The 13,653-nt window shown below is 55.9% G+C and overlaps 6 protein-coding genes across 6 annotated transcripts; 4 read left to right on the plus strand and 2 right to left on the minus strand.

Annotated features, from left to right (window-relative positions):
* Window positions 1–149: 149 nt before the first annotated feature.
* LTHEOB_418 (Topoisomerase family protein) lies at window positions 150–2,394 on the plus strand (the record flags this gene model as incomplete). The annotated part of the gene is made up of 2 exons (XM_035513185.1): window positions 150–2,057; window positions 2,107–2,394. 2 exons carry the CDS (start codon window positions 150–152, stop codon window positions 2,392–2,394), a joined length of 2,196 nt encoding a protein of 731 aa, XP_035372420.1.
* Window positions 2,395–4,208: 1,814 nt separating this feature from the next.
* Window positions 4,209–6,734, minus strand: LTHEOB_419 (uncharacterized protein; the record flags this gene model as incomplete). Its single annotated transcript, XM_035513196.1, has 6 exons — window positions 4,209–5,420; window positions 5,471–5,902; window positions 5,952–6,252; window positions 6,308–6,464; window positions 6,517–6,621; window positions 6,680–6,734. 6 exons carry the CDS (start codon window positions 6,732–6,734, stop codon window positions 4,209–4,211), a joined length of 2,262 nt encoding a protein of 753 aa, XP_035372421.1.
* Window positions 6,735–6,915: 181 nt separating this feature from the next.
* Window positions 6,916–7,914, plus strand: LTHEOB_420 (Phosphoric ester hydrolase; the record flags this gene model as incomplete). The annotated part of the gene is made up of 1 exon (XM_035513208.1): window positions 6,916–7,914. The coding sequence occupies one exon, from the start codon at window positions 6,916–6,918 to the stop codon at window positions 7,912–7,914; it is 999 nt and encodes a 332-aa protein (XP_035372422.1).
* A 497-nt stretch (window positions 7,915–8,411) lies between these two features.
* Window positions 8,412–9,338, plus strand: LTHEOB_421 (uncharacterized protein; the record flags this gene model as incomplete). Its single annotated transcript, XM_035513219.1, has 1 exon — window positions 8,412–9,338. One exon carries the CDS (start codon window positions 8,412–8,414, stop codon window positions 9,336–9,338), a length of 927 nt encoding a protein of 308 aa, XP_035372423.1.
* A 2,076-nt stretch (window positions 9,339–11,414) lies between these two features.
* On the plus strand, window positions 11,415–12,048 carry LTHEOB_422 (Cfem domain-containing protein; the record flags this gene model as incomplete). The annotated part of the gene is made up of 2 exons (XM_035513230.1): window positions 11,415–11,646; window positions 11,702–12,048. The coding sequence occupies 2 exons, from the start codon at window positions 11,415–11,417 to the stop codon at window positions 12,046–12,048; spliced, it is 579 nt and encodes a 192-aa protein (XP_035372424.1).
* A 165-nt stretch (window positions 12,049–12,213) lies between these two features.
* On the minus strand, window positions 12,214–13,525 carry LTHEOB_423 (Zn-dependent hydrolase oxidoreductase family; the record flags this gene model as incomplete). Its single annotated transcript, XM_035513241.1, has 4 exons — window positions 12,214–12,598; window positions 12,651–13,046; window positions 13,101–13,286; window positions 13,341–13,525. The coding sequence occupies 4 exons, from the start codon at window positions 13,523–13,525 to the stop codon at window positions 12,214–12,216; spliced, it is 1,152 nt and encodes a 383-aa protein (XP_035372425.1).
* Between the last annotated feature and the right edge of the window lie 128 nt (window positions 13,526–13,653).

The raw sequence follows: 13,653 nt of genomic DNA on the forward strand, positions 1-13,653 counted from the left end.
CATATTTTCGAATTCGCGACCTCGACACTCCCCTCTTCACCTCACCCCACCGCAACGGCCCGCACCGTCGCCGATTACGCAGCTTCTTCGAGCGGCTGCTTTCGAGCTTGCTGAGATCCTTGTGCGCGACGTTTGCTCCGACTGAAACCATGGAGTCTTATCGTCCCAGCTACAACGATCAGCGCGACTCTCGCGACAACCGCGGCGGCGCTCGCAGGTCCCCACCGCGTCGCTCTCCTCCGTCCGGCATGTATCAGTTTGGCGGCGGCGGCGATAGCTACCGCCCTGGCGGCCGCAACGACCGTGATGCTCCTCGCCATGGAGACCATCGAAGCGACTTCACTTTCCGCGCCGGAGACCAAAGCCGTCACTTTCCGTCCACCGACTCGCAGCGCCCACCTCGCGACCGTGCCAGGAGGCCCCAGGCGCGGGACACACGCCGCCCCCGTCAACAAAATCAGCCTGGCCGTGGTCCGTGGCGACCTCCACCTCCGCACGAACGCGCCATCCTTCGTTCCACTCGCGAGAAGACTCCCGAACAGCTGGAGGGTATGGGCGATGGCAAGGCTAAGTTCATATCGCTTAGTGACATCTCAAATTCCGAAGGAGAGATGGACCTTGAGTCCGATGACGATGCGTCCGATTCGGAGCGTCCGCCAGCGAAACGGGCTAAGCCGACCACGGACGACAGCGCTGATGATGGCAATGCCCGTCCTCGTTGGTCCAACCCGGACCCGTACACTTCTCTTCCGCCGCCGGATGAGACCCACACGAAGAGGCGCGATTTTGTAAAGCTGATTCGCAAGGCCAAGGTTGCTGGCGAAGATCAAACCGCCAGTGCCAACCCCGTCGCCAAGAACGATGATTTCATCTCGCTGAATTTCGATGATGATGAAGATCAACAGAAAAATGATCATGAAAGCGATGACAACGACCGCCACAATGCTCGGCGGTCTGGTGGCAACTCGTTCAGTCATCTCGATAATCTTCATCCTGATCGTAGGACCGTTCCAGCAGAGGGACCCACTAAGCCCGTAGTCAACGCAGCTTCTTTGGGACCTCCCCCGGGTCTTGCCGGTCTGCCTCCCAAGCCTCCCACCAACATTCTTGATACGTGGCCACCCCCTCCGCCGCCACAGGCTCCTACCGGACCAAAGACGTTAAAACGTGCCCGTCAAGACGATGATGACGATGAATTGGAGAGCCTTCCTCCTCTTCCGCCCAAAGGCAAGAAGCGTAAGCGCGAAGTGATTGACGGCAGTGTCATTGACGACTGGCGTCCTCGTCACGGTAGCCCGCCCACGCCGTGGTGTCAGGAAGACCACTCGAGCACCGAAAGCATGGGCTTCTGGTTGCACAAGGAGATTGCGGATTTCTATGACTTCGTCAAGCCTCATGCGTTCGAGGACGCCATTCGACATGACTTGGTCAAACGAATTGAGCGCACCGTGACTCGGCAGAAAGGCTTTGCAGGTTCTATAGTGGAATGCTTCGGTTCATTTGCTGCTGGTCTGTATCTTCCAACTGCAGACATGGATCTTGTGGTTCTATCGTCCCACTTCCGGAATACCGGCCAAGGAATTGTCAACAAGAAGACCCTTTACAGGGTTTCGGATATTCTGGAAAGAGAAGGCATTAGCCAACCTGGAGCTACTGAGGTTGTTGCTAGCGCAAGGGTTCCAATCATCAAAATTGTTGATCGTACCACTGGTCTCAAGGTCGACATCTCTTTCGAGAACAGCACTGGCATTGCCGCCAACAAGACCTTTCGAGGATGGAAACAGGCGTACCCCGCCATGCCAGTGATTGCTACGCTGGTAAAGCAGTTCCTCGCAATGCGTGGCCTGAACGAAGTCTTTACCGGAGGCCTTGGAGGGTTCTCTGTCATCTGCATGGTCGTGAGTCTTCTTCAGAACTGGCCTGGTCGCCAGAGCAACAACTTCGTTCCAGAGGAACACTACGGAGACGTACTCTTGAATTTCTTCGACTTGTTCGGCAACAAATTCAACATTGCCACGACTAGGATTCGGCTTAATCCCCATCAGTTTGAACCAAAGGTATGTCGTGACATCGATGGCTTAGAAACAACCGTCCTAACTGTACTAGGGCCCTCGCGATCTGAACGGAAAGCCTGCTAGACCAGACCGCCTGTCAATTGTCGATCCCAATACGCCTACGAATGACATTTCCTCAGGATCTCACAATGTCGTTCTTGTCCAGAAATGCTTCCGCGATGCATTCGACAAGCTTCAAAGACGCATGGCTGAGTTGAATGCCCTTGATATTGGACAACGCAGGCATGCCAGCATCTTGGAAGTACTTTTCGCGGGTGACTACTCCTCCTTCGACTGGCAACGTAAACGCCTGAGGAAAATCTACGACTCGGACCGGTGAGCAATGATCACGGCTATGCATGCCATGCTATTGCTCCTAAATGTCGTACGATCTTCTCCTCTGGTTCCCGTATTGGCGCGTCCGAAAAGAAAAGTAACACGTGGGATAAGTCCCACAAATCGAACATACTGCAGTCCCTACCCTCTTGCGGGATTGATGGCTTCAGTTTTATGAATCCCCTTGTGCTGGGTGAGTCATTCAGGACCATCTCTTTCATGGGTAACCCATTTCTCGGTATCTGTGCCCATGGCACACTGACTCGGCACCTGCTAACTACATATATTGGGTCAGACTAACTTGTTAAGGAATCCGAGCAATCCTCCTAGAGCGGTTGCATCCTTTACATTGTCAGTCGTGATCCGATAGACTCATTGTAGCATTAGCTCCGCCTATTTGCGAAGCGCTCGCTTTCCGTCCAGATATTGCGGGCCGCATACATCGGCTATGTATTCTGGTGGCGTGGCCAAACCTCGACATCCAGACGCATGGCATCCTGCAGCACGATTCTACAGCGGCAAACTGTCCGGGTTGTGGTACTGGTGTTGAGAAAGTAATCTCCACCAGACGCTTTGCTCCATGGCATGCATCCTACGGCACAGCCTTTATGCAGGTCTTATTCTCGGATAGCTCTTTTTTGATTAAGGACCAGGCCACCAAATGAAGCAGGAAGACTGTCGTCACGCTTCTGGACCTTTCAGGTCCTCAAGCAAGCGGAGGAGAATGGTTAATGGATTGCTCTACATGAACTGCGTTTTGATTCAACGGCGGGGTTTTAATAGCGGGGTTTGATTTCTTCGTTTACTTTAAGTCGCAGATGGCCTTTTTTTTTCTTCTTCCAGCTCTCTACATGGCTTTCTCGAACGTAACGCCTCCAGCAGGCCTTTTATTCCTCACTCACCTCGCTGGCCAGGCTTCTCTTCGACGGCCGCTAGCGAATACCAGACCTTGGACGAAATATTCCAACAACCTCACCGCACCTTGACCCGCCGGGGAAACAAAAACACAGCTCTAATACTCATTGCTCACGGCAGTATTAATTGTAGATTACAAACCGCTAACCTTCTGCCTGACCACATGCCCCCCTCTCTCTTCAGTGCCATCTCCCTCTCCTAGTACGGCGCCGACATCGATCATAACAGCATTTCGCCAGGAGGAAGGACAGCAGAAACACCAGCAGCAATACAAATAATAAAAAACAGCAAGCCCCCTCGCTCCTGTTCGGATCTCTTGGCATTTCTTCTCCTCCTTCATGGATGAGTGGTCTAGTCGAAGTGAAGGCGAGAGCGCGGGCAAACCCCCTTTTCTCGTCATTTACTCGCTACACGCGGGTCCATGAGGAGGGAAGGAGCCCATGAGCCGTAAGCAAAGCTTAGCTTGGGGGTGTGCAGGACGGGAGAGAGTCGACCCTCTCTGTTCTAAGACAATACAAGTCGGATATCGTTGTGGTTACGGATGTGAGTTAAAACCCAACACAGTTCACATATGAATTTGAGCCTTCATAAGGGGCGTGCGTCTATGGTTACATGAAGAGAGTTCGTTAAGAAGAACCGGAAGAAGCCAAGGATCGGTCAAGGAAGGGAACTATAAATAATCGCCTGCTCCTCTTTTCTCTTGTTCGTTATCATCATGCGTTCTGTTCATTAAGCCCTCCTATCCCTCATTCATCAAATCCGTTCATGTGCGGTATCACCCCATCCACCAACGACCGCGTTCATGTTTTATAGGCCGAGTCTGGCCTTGGCAGCTATCGAAACCGCTTGAAGAATTCAAACAGTGTAACCCAGGCTGTGCGCCCGATCGAGAGAGCAAGAACCTCACTGCTCCTTTTTGTTTTCTGCACCAGCGGTTCTCTCGATCAGCGTCTTACCAACCATGACCGTCTCCCTCCAACCACTCTGCCTCTTCCAGAACTTATCCTCCAACCTGCTTCCGGTCTGACTTTCCCTCCTTGCCTCCTCTTCAAGCGCATCGACGCCTATTTCAGCCGCCTGCTCTTGGAGCTTGGGTAATTTCTCAACCTCGCTGAGAGACTCCGCAAAGTAGCGACGACGGATGAGGTAACGCTCGCGACGCTCCTTCTGGCGGCCAGGGGAGTCCATCTTGGAAATGGCGACGCGGATAGCCCAGCGGACAGCGAGGAAGAGATGTTCGCAGAAGAAGATAGAGAGCAGCAGAGCCCAGCCTTTGATATCACCAGGGGTGCCATCGGGACCAAGACCGTCGTTCCAAAACATGTAGACGAGAGCGGAAGTCGTGATGCTACCAAACCATGTCAAGAAGCTCAGGCTGTCGAGCCAGGGACCAATGGTATCAGCGCGCCACGGTGTCGGCCGTTGCATCTCAACGCAGATCTTGATGGCGTCAGCGCGCAGCTCAACCCAATCGTTGATCAAGAACGACACTGCCGTGAGAGGCCAAACAACGCTAAAGAGGGAGAGGTAGCCAAACTGGAGAACCATCTCACGAAGATCCTGGGTCACGTCGTACACATCGAGCTCGGCCTCCTTGCGCACGCGGTCCAGAAAAGCGGCTTCCTCGGGCGGGTCGTTGGCGGCAACATTAGGAACAGTGCCACCACTCTTGGCAGCCCTCTCGCTTTGGATCTTCTTATATTTTGCAAAGCCACGGCGCTTGAGGTAAGGGACAATGACCTCCATACCAAGATTGACAACCTGTGCGGTCACGGTGAAATATATGACTTGTTTCCTCAGTCTGTCGGGGTTGATGGTCCAGGTAGAGGATCGCTGCAATTGCTTCTCATCCTCAGCGAATGGCTTGACCGTGAGGCTGAAAACATCCAGGTATGGAACAATATGTTGGCCAAAGGGAACATAGATGAAGGCGGTGAGAATGATCGGCAGGTACGAGACGATGAAGTTCAGGACGAAAACCTTCTGCGTCATAGCCGTCTCATAAGAGCCATGAGTGTCGTAATTTTCATAGTCAGTCAGCTGTTTGGCGAAATTGGTCAAGATTCCGACGAGAATGGGCATGCAGGTAGTAAGAATGCCGGTGGGCAAGAAGACCTGGTGAATCGTCAACATCTCTCGTCTATGAAGCATGCAGATAAGCTCACCAGAATCATCTTCAGCGGGCCGTCGTAGATTTCTGAAATAAAGATTTCAATGCCGAAGCACGTGGCAATCAGACTGCCCAACAGGAGCGCAGCAGCCAATGCAAAGGGAATTTGAAGCAATTGGCGCTGGAAGCGCTTGGTCACGGGAAAGGCCCTGATTGTCTCTCCAGTTACGGGGTCTTGGATCTCCGTCGCATGCCTGAAGTCCTTCCGGGTGGTTTCGATGGAAGACACGCCACGAACCCCCCAGCGCACGCCGAGATCATACTCTTGGTGTTTCCACCATTCGGTAAAAACGGTGCACCAGAGGGCGTTGACGAGGGCATAGAGCGGGGAAAAGTGACCCAGAATCAACCAGGAGGCAAAGCCGAAAGCAGCGGGAAAGATCAGGAATGTGAAGTAGGATTGGGTGAAGGCAAAGTAGAAGGCGACCTGGAGCGAGTCAGTGAGAAGGCGGCCAGCGTCTGAGACCACGTCATACCTTTTCACCCAAGCGATTGCGGATCTCGTCGAGGTCTTCGGGCTGGAGGAGGTACTGCGTGCTCCACTTCTTGATCCAGGCGTGATTGTAGGAATGGTCGTGCAGAGCGAAGACCGACTCGACCTGCTTCCAGTCGCCCTCCTTGGGCGTGATGCCGGCACCACCCTCGGACTCGGGGTTTGTGATGAGCTGGTATATGATGCGCAGGCGCTCGGCTTCGGACAGTGGCTCGGAGTCGAGGGCTTGACGGGTCTCTCGCGGGGGCTCAGACGATCGGATGCCGTGGATCCAGTCGCGGACTCTGCGGGCGTCGTGTTAGCGGGGTTAGGGCGACTCTGGTGGTGATGTCTACGCACCTCGATCGGTAGATCTCGCCGTAGAGGTACTCCTCCGAGGCCACCTTGCAGAAGACGAGCAAGGAGCTGTCTTCGCCATTGCGGACCTCGGTGGCCAAGCCGACAGAGGACAGGGCGGCGATGAGCTTCTCGAACTTGGAAAGGGCGGTGTCCTTGTCTGCGGGGCAGCGTTAGCAATTGGCGGGCGCGGTGCGGGCAGGAGGGCTGACCAGTGGTGCCGAAACGGTAGCTGATGACATAGTCGACATCCATGTTGGTCTTGAGGGCTGGGCTCTGGGGCCCCGACGAGGCCATGTCGGCGTGCAGATTATTCGCTGGAGGTGCGGTGAGCGTGGAGGTCAAGGGACGGGCGCAGAGGCGGGGAGAGAGTACGGTGGGAGAAGTGCGAGGTCATGGCCCGGAAAAGCAGGCTGCCTTCGTGCTCCATGGTCGATTCCTTGTTGGGTGCTGCAGCTGGTGAGGAGACAGCAGCAGCGGCAGCTAGGCGAGGGCCAGGGCGGGCAGGCCTCGCTACGTCATCCATGTGCGCATCACAGCCGATCGACGAAGCCTGGCCGGACGACACCTTCGCGCTAGCACTCTGCTCTGTGGTGTAGCCTGGTGCCAACATGCTGCGCCGCCTGCTGTTCGGCGACGACTCGCCCTTTGAGCCCACCAGCATCGTCGTGCTGTGCGTGCGCGCTCCGCTCAAGTGTCTCGTCTATTTCGCATACCACTTTCTGAATGCGCTCCGCAGCAACCCCCAGCCCGCGAAGCCGTCAGTCCGCGTCGTTTGTATCTCTGACACACACGCCCAAACGCAGCCAATCCCTGCCGGCGACATCCTCATCCATGCCGGTGACCTCGGAACCGTTGGGACCGTCTCGGAGATCCAAGCGCAGATAGACTGGATAGCCTCTCTGCCGCACCCTTACAAGGTAGTCGTTGCCGGCAACCACGACACGTACCTGGACCCGCGCTCTCGCCGCACGCTGCCCGAGCCTGAGCGCAATAGGGAGCTGCAGTGGAAGGGCGTCCACTACCTGCAGCACACCTCATTGCTCGTGAGAATTCCCCAGCGCGAGTACCGAGGCCGCCACCCTCCCCCTCCCCGCACCCTCAAGATCTACGGCGCCCCTCAGATTCCTGAGTGCGGTGGCCCAGAGTTTGCCTTCCAGTACGCGCGTGGCCGCGATGCCTGGACTGACACCATTCCGTGGGACGTCGATGTGCTCGTCACACACACTCCGCCGAAATTCCATCTGGACCTGCCGCTGCCCGACGGCTTGGGGTGCGAGCACCTGACCAACGAGGCCTGGCGTCTTCGCCACACTCTTCATGTGTTTGGGCATGTCCATGTTAGTGCCGGAAGAGAGGTTAACTGGTGGCATGACGGCCAGAAGGCATATGAGCGCGCGCTCGCAAGGCCAGTCTCGGGCCTGACTCGCGGGCTCCTGAGCGTCCCAGCTTGGATTGACCTGGCCCTGGTGCTGTTCTGGGGTGTGAGGGGCGTCATCTGGGACAGAGTCTGGGGCGGAGAGGAGCGAGGCACCGTATTGGTGAACGCCGGCTTGATGGTGGGGAACTCGGGCCGTCTGGGGAATAGAGTCCAGGTGGTTGACATTTGAGACGATCTTATAGACTTATTCCTTCTACTTGTGGCACAGGCAGGCACTAGCCATATTCGGACTTCATCGCAGGCAGCAACGTGCTCTCTATTTCAATTTAACCCCCACTCCATGCATTTGATCATCCTACGACACAGGCCTAGGCTTCTCTATCGCATTCCCTTGGTTCTCTACCCGACTTTTCGAATCTGGCTCCGCAGCATTTGCCTTTGCGCATCGTCGTCCATGGTGCAAGCAAGCTCCATACGTACGGCGATACCGTCAGCGGAGCAGTCGAGGTAGACAGCAGCTTGAGAACACCACACGTTACCATCCGCTTCGTGGCCAAGGTCACGACACAGATTTATGTATCAAGAAGTCAACGTGACAGGGCCGAGGTCTATCTTTTCTGCCATACCATAGAGCTTTACTCCGGCCATAACATCTCGTCCCTCGCACCTGTCGAGGGGGGCTTTGTCTCCCTTCCATTCTCCTTCACTTTTCCATCTGAGGTCCAGATGGCACCCTCTGCCTCAAGTTTCCAGCCCTTCAAAGAGAGCAGTGTCTTCGAGCATCTCCCTGGCCACCCGCTCCCTCCCACAACATACGCCGAGGGCGGGTCAGGCTTACCACAGACAGTGGAATACTTTCTGGAAGCGCGCATGACCAACACATCGCACAGCTTCTTTTATTTGAGCGACAAGAAGAAAGTGCGACACTCGCTGGCCTTCAGCCCACCTTGCACCGACCTCTCCTGGGTCTCCCCGCCGCTCGAGCAGAACATCGTCACCCTGACCCGCCACTCCCGCTGGCTGTACGACGACTCGCCCGACGAGTACCATGGCTTCGGCTCCCGCATGCGCGACCTTATCAGCTGCCCCTCGGACCCTACCGCCACCTTCACTGTCACCACCACCGTTCCGACCATCGCCCGCGCCGGCTATCCACTTCCCGTCACCGTCAGACTCGCTCACATTGACCGCACCGACAACCTCCCTGGCCCCCCGCCGGTGCGCCTGCGCGCCTTCCGCGTTACACTCAAGGCAACGACAGACTTTCGTGTGCATAAGGCGCAGCTGAACAGCAAGGCCTACAAATCTATTGAGTTAATGCACCAAAGGTACGACACTGATACCATGATGCTGCCGCCGCCGCTGCCACCCGATGGCAGCGAGTTGGCGCTGACCGAACTTTGTCTCCGTGAAAGGACGGGGCCAGCGAATGGCGTGCCGCCGACTTTCAAAACATACGGTCTGGCGAGGTCGTACACTGTCAAGGTCGTGCTATGGATCGAGTGCGCGAGTAAGACTTGGGAGGTAGAGGCAGCTAGATTTCCAATCGAGATGCGGCCGTGGCTGGGCATAGAGGTGCCGCAGATGAATGGACAGGGGACGGAAGACCCGCCACCACCGTATGAGGAGGTAGCACCGCCGTATGGATTGTAAGGGAGGAGCCAAAGTCTTTTATTGATACCCTCCGTTGCATTGATGTCTCCGCTGATAAGATTGAATCGAAGGTCTGTGTGATTCAAACCCCCATATGTAAATAAATGCCACCGGAATGTTCTTCCTCAGTCGTACACAGACATCGATGAGCACTTTTCACACGCTGTGCTGGATTTCCAAACTTATGTGAGATGTTATCTGGTGAAGTCCACCCAAAAGGGACGCCGACTACTCTTTCAAACAGTCTCCCTCCGACCCACCGCAGCGTTGGACATGCATAACCCATTCCTCGCCAGCAACCCCTTCCTCACTCGACACGCTTCACAATCATCGCAATCGCACCTCAAGCGCGTCTCTGCGTGTCTGGTGCAGCTACTGGCGCTGCTCCCGGTCGTATCTGCACTACCCCTTCTCTCCCTCGCCACTCCCCCTTGCACATTCACCTCGTTCTCAAATGTAGCGAAAGGAACTGAGTCGCCAGCACCGTTCCCGCCTTGAGATCTCGAGTCCACTGTGGGCACACCCTTGTTCTCCTGCAGCTCTCTCACTGTCGCTGTGCTCACGCACCAACCTCTTTTCAGCACACTGTTCCCGCCTTCACTCATCCGTCTGCTCTTTTCCGAGCCCGACATCGAACGCGCCTTTGCCGGGATGTGAAGCCTACCCGCATCGAATGGCTCCTGCGCCGGCGGCGATGTCGATTGCTCCAACGATGAGGCTGCCTCATCTGTTGGCTCCCTCTCTTCTTCCTCGGCGGGATACCCGCTACTATCGCCGCTACTGCTGCTGTCGCTGTTGGCATTGCTGTCACAATTGCTACTATTTCTGTCGCTGCTGCCACCACTGCCACTACGATTGCCATCTCTGATAGCTGGTTGCTCCACGTTTGCAATAGTAACGGGAGGCGGACTGGCGCCCGGTGGATCTGCCGGAACGTGGACTGAGCTCGGGGACTTGGCTGTAGGAGGGGCGGAGGCGCTGGCGCTGGGTGAGGCGGAGACGGCAGGCGGCGAAGAGGCAGCGGCGAGTTGGGCGCGCGTGTGGGCATGCATGATGCTGTGGACCAATCTTAGTTTAGCGGAAAGATAGGCGGAGAAAATTTGGGCCTCTAAGGCCAGCTTCCAGGATTCCCTCCAATGGAAATCGAGGTCGCGTTTTTGGAGAGCGTAGCGAGCAAGCGTACCGTGTATAAGACGCCGGGTCGGCGGCGAAGTGGTTATCCTTCCTCTTAGCGTAGGACAGCATCGTTCCTCGCTACACCGGCGAAACAGATCTGTACCGTACGTTTGGGAGACCCACAGGCCTATGTTGTTTGTTCAGTTAGAAGAGATTGGATCAAGGATAGAAGTGCGATGTGTGCAATTTAGGGTTACTGTCAGCACACACTTTTTCTCGCAAGAAAAACCCCTGCTTGCCTTAAGACTCTTTCTCCTACCATACCCGCGGCGCTGGCTCCCCTCCGTCACTAGTCAGCCTCGCTACATCATCGCCTACATCACTGGTGTCTCTAATTCTTATCGTGCTCGATCAAGGATTGCTGCGTGAAAATCCGCATTCAGTGAGCGTAGCTGCACCTAATGTCGACAACCGTCCAATCACGTCGATTTTCTCAGCTTTGTTTCACATGTGCGGCGTAGCGCAACCATTTGGTCGGGGTCTGAGCTTTCCGCAACAGGAATAACAAGGAATGCAACGGCCTAGTCACTCCCTGGATCTTCTTTGTCTGGGGTCCAGCCAGCCGCCGCTTGCGGGAGCAGCCGCCCATGACATCCGGGCTGCGAGCAGGTGGCTGGCCGACGACGTCACCGTTGGTTGCGGAGGCGACCTGAATGAGGCCTTTGTCTTGACCGCCGTCCTGACATTGCTCTCGGATGTCTTGGCACATTGTTGCTGGCGACCCTCCCTCCTCCCTAATGATGAGGAGTACAAGTATCAAGGGCCTGCGCTGCAGATAGCAAGACTTTTGCGGGGTCTGGAGTTTGCTTCCGTCATACAGAGTATTCTTATTTTGATAGATCCGCAGGGCTGATAACTTTCTTCCACGAGGCGAAAAAAAAGTAAGATTGCGCCGCAGGAATGCTGTCTTTTCTGCTCCGCGTTGCCCTCGTGACGAGCTTCCTCTCCGGAGCCTTCGCCCAGACCTTTGATTTCAGCAGCCTTCCGGAATGCGCGCAGAAGCCCATCCTCAACACCATCGGCAAGAGCAAGTGCGACCCGAGCAGGCTGCAGTGCCTATGCAACGACGATGCTATCATCAGCAACCTGGCCCCTCTCATCGCCCAGGCGTGCAGCGGCGATGATATGATGAGTGCGTTCTGCTCTCGTCGACTTTAGTGAGACTTCTGCTGATGGCGTACATGTAGGGGCTGTGGCATCCGCACACGCACTTTGCCCAAATCTGTCAACTCAGAGCGTGATAACGGTCACGGACGCGAAGACAACGATGACGATCAATGTCGGCCAGATGTCCGTTACTCCCACTGCGCCTGTCACGACAGCGAGCGCTTCCGGCGCCGAAGCAAGCGGTTCGGCGTCGGAGTCGGGGTCGGCTGAGCCAACGGCCTCGGGCACCGGTGCCAATACCACTTCGGACGGCAACAGCACCAGCCCCGAGCAGTTCCACGGCGATGCGCCGGAATTCGGGCCTATGCGCCTGTGGTCGATGATCATCGGAATTCTGATAATGGCCATGATATTTGCAGAGCTGTGAGCAACTGCTTCTCGAGGATGGTATAGACAGATCTTAATAATATGACGAGGTGGGAGGTAGATTTACAATAGAAGAGAGGGTCTAATGCACCGGTCTTAGAAACGAACTTAATCCACAAAAGCTGTTTTTGTACAGCCCGGAGGCAAGTGAACAGTGCTGCCGGAATCACGAGAACACGCGGCTCTCGCCAATGTCACAAACGTCGAAGACTCCCTCTTCAGCGATGCCCTTTCTGGCCAGCGCTTGCTTAAGAAGCCTTGGTGGCTCGAGGACGTCCTCTTCGGTCAGGACCCACGTACCCCAATGCATGCCCAATGCCTTTGTGCACTGGGTATCTGCAAAGATGTTGACGCTGTCGAAGGGATTGGCGTGCACAGGCGACATTATAAACCTAGGCTCGTACGCGCCAATGGGGATCAGGCCGAGATCGAATGGTCCACGGAGCTTGCCGATCTGTTTGAAGGCCGGGCAGGTAGGAAGACTCTGGTGTTGTGCGCCATAGTCGTCTTCTCCCTTGGGCAAATTCGGCACAGTGCGATAGCCAGTGTCGCTGGTTAAGTCAGCACGGCGCCATGTTCTGCACGTACGAGGTCTTTGCTTACCCAGCGAACCACACCTTCTTGCCGCCACTCGTGATGGACCAAGACGCCCACAGAGTATGTGCCTTATCAAACGGCGTCCTTGCTGCCATGTGCTGGCAAGGAAGGCACTCAATAGTAGCAGTAATATCCGTCGCGGCCGGCTTTTGGCCACCGGTCTCGACAACTTCTGGCTTGGCATGCTCGACGGGCGAGAGACGTATGTCTCGGCTCTGCCACCAATCTAGCTCGGTGGCATTGTGCATCCCTGAATCGGCAAACCATTTCTGGTTTCCCAATGGTGCAAAGAAATGAACATTGGGATGCAGCTTCTTGATCTTAGTAACGGTTGGGTGAGACAGGTGATCGTAGTGGGCGTGGGATATGACGACAATGTCGATCGCGGGCAGGTCTTCAATTCTGCAAGGAGGGTCGTTGTATCTCTTGGGGCCAAACCAGCCCATTGGCCCGCACCTTCCCTCCCACACGGGGTCGAAGAGAACGCGCAGACCGCCGGGGAACTCGACGTAGTAGCACGCGTGGCCTAGCCAGGTGGCTCTGAGCTCCGAGGTTTCGCGAGTGGGCAGAAAGTGGGGCTGGCGGATGGGAACAGTGGGGGGAGTCGTGTCTGGCTTGTTGGCATTGCCGCTGATTTGTCTCCTGCCACGGTCATTTCAGCCACAGAAGCCCCGACATGGTCGCATGCGGTTGTACCATAGTAGAGCGCCGATAATCTGAGGAACACTCTGCTCGCGATACGAATCCCACGGGTTCACAAAGCCCTTCCCGCCTTTTGCGTGATGGGCGAGATCGCTGGCATCCTCGGGCACGGCGCCGGTCAATTGGGAAGCCGAGACAACAGTCGCATACAGGACGGCGCTGGTCGAGGCTGAGGCCATGATGGTCGAGGAATGGAATGGTCGACGCTGCGGGAGCTGCTGCCAATTGCGACGTGAGGCACGAAGCAAAAATCGCAAGGACCAGGGCATTTGAGCAGCGGAAGCCAGGGGGGCTGTGGAATTAAGTA

The sequence above is a fragment of the Lasiodiplodia theobromae genome (assembly GCF_012971845.1).
Source record: "Lasiodiplodia theobromae strain AM2As chromosome Unknown scaffold_1, whole genome shotgun sequence".
NCBI lineage: Eukaryota > Fungi > Ascomycota > Dothideomycetes > Botryosphaeriales > Botryosphaeriaceae > Lasiodiplodia > Lasiodiplodia theobromae.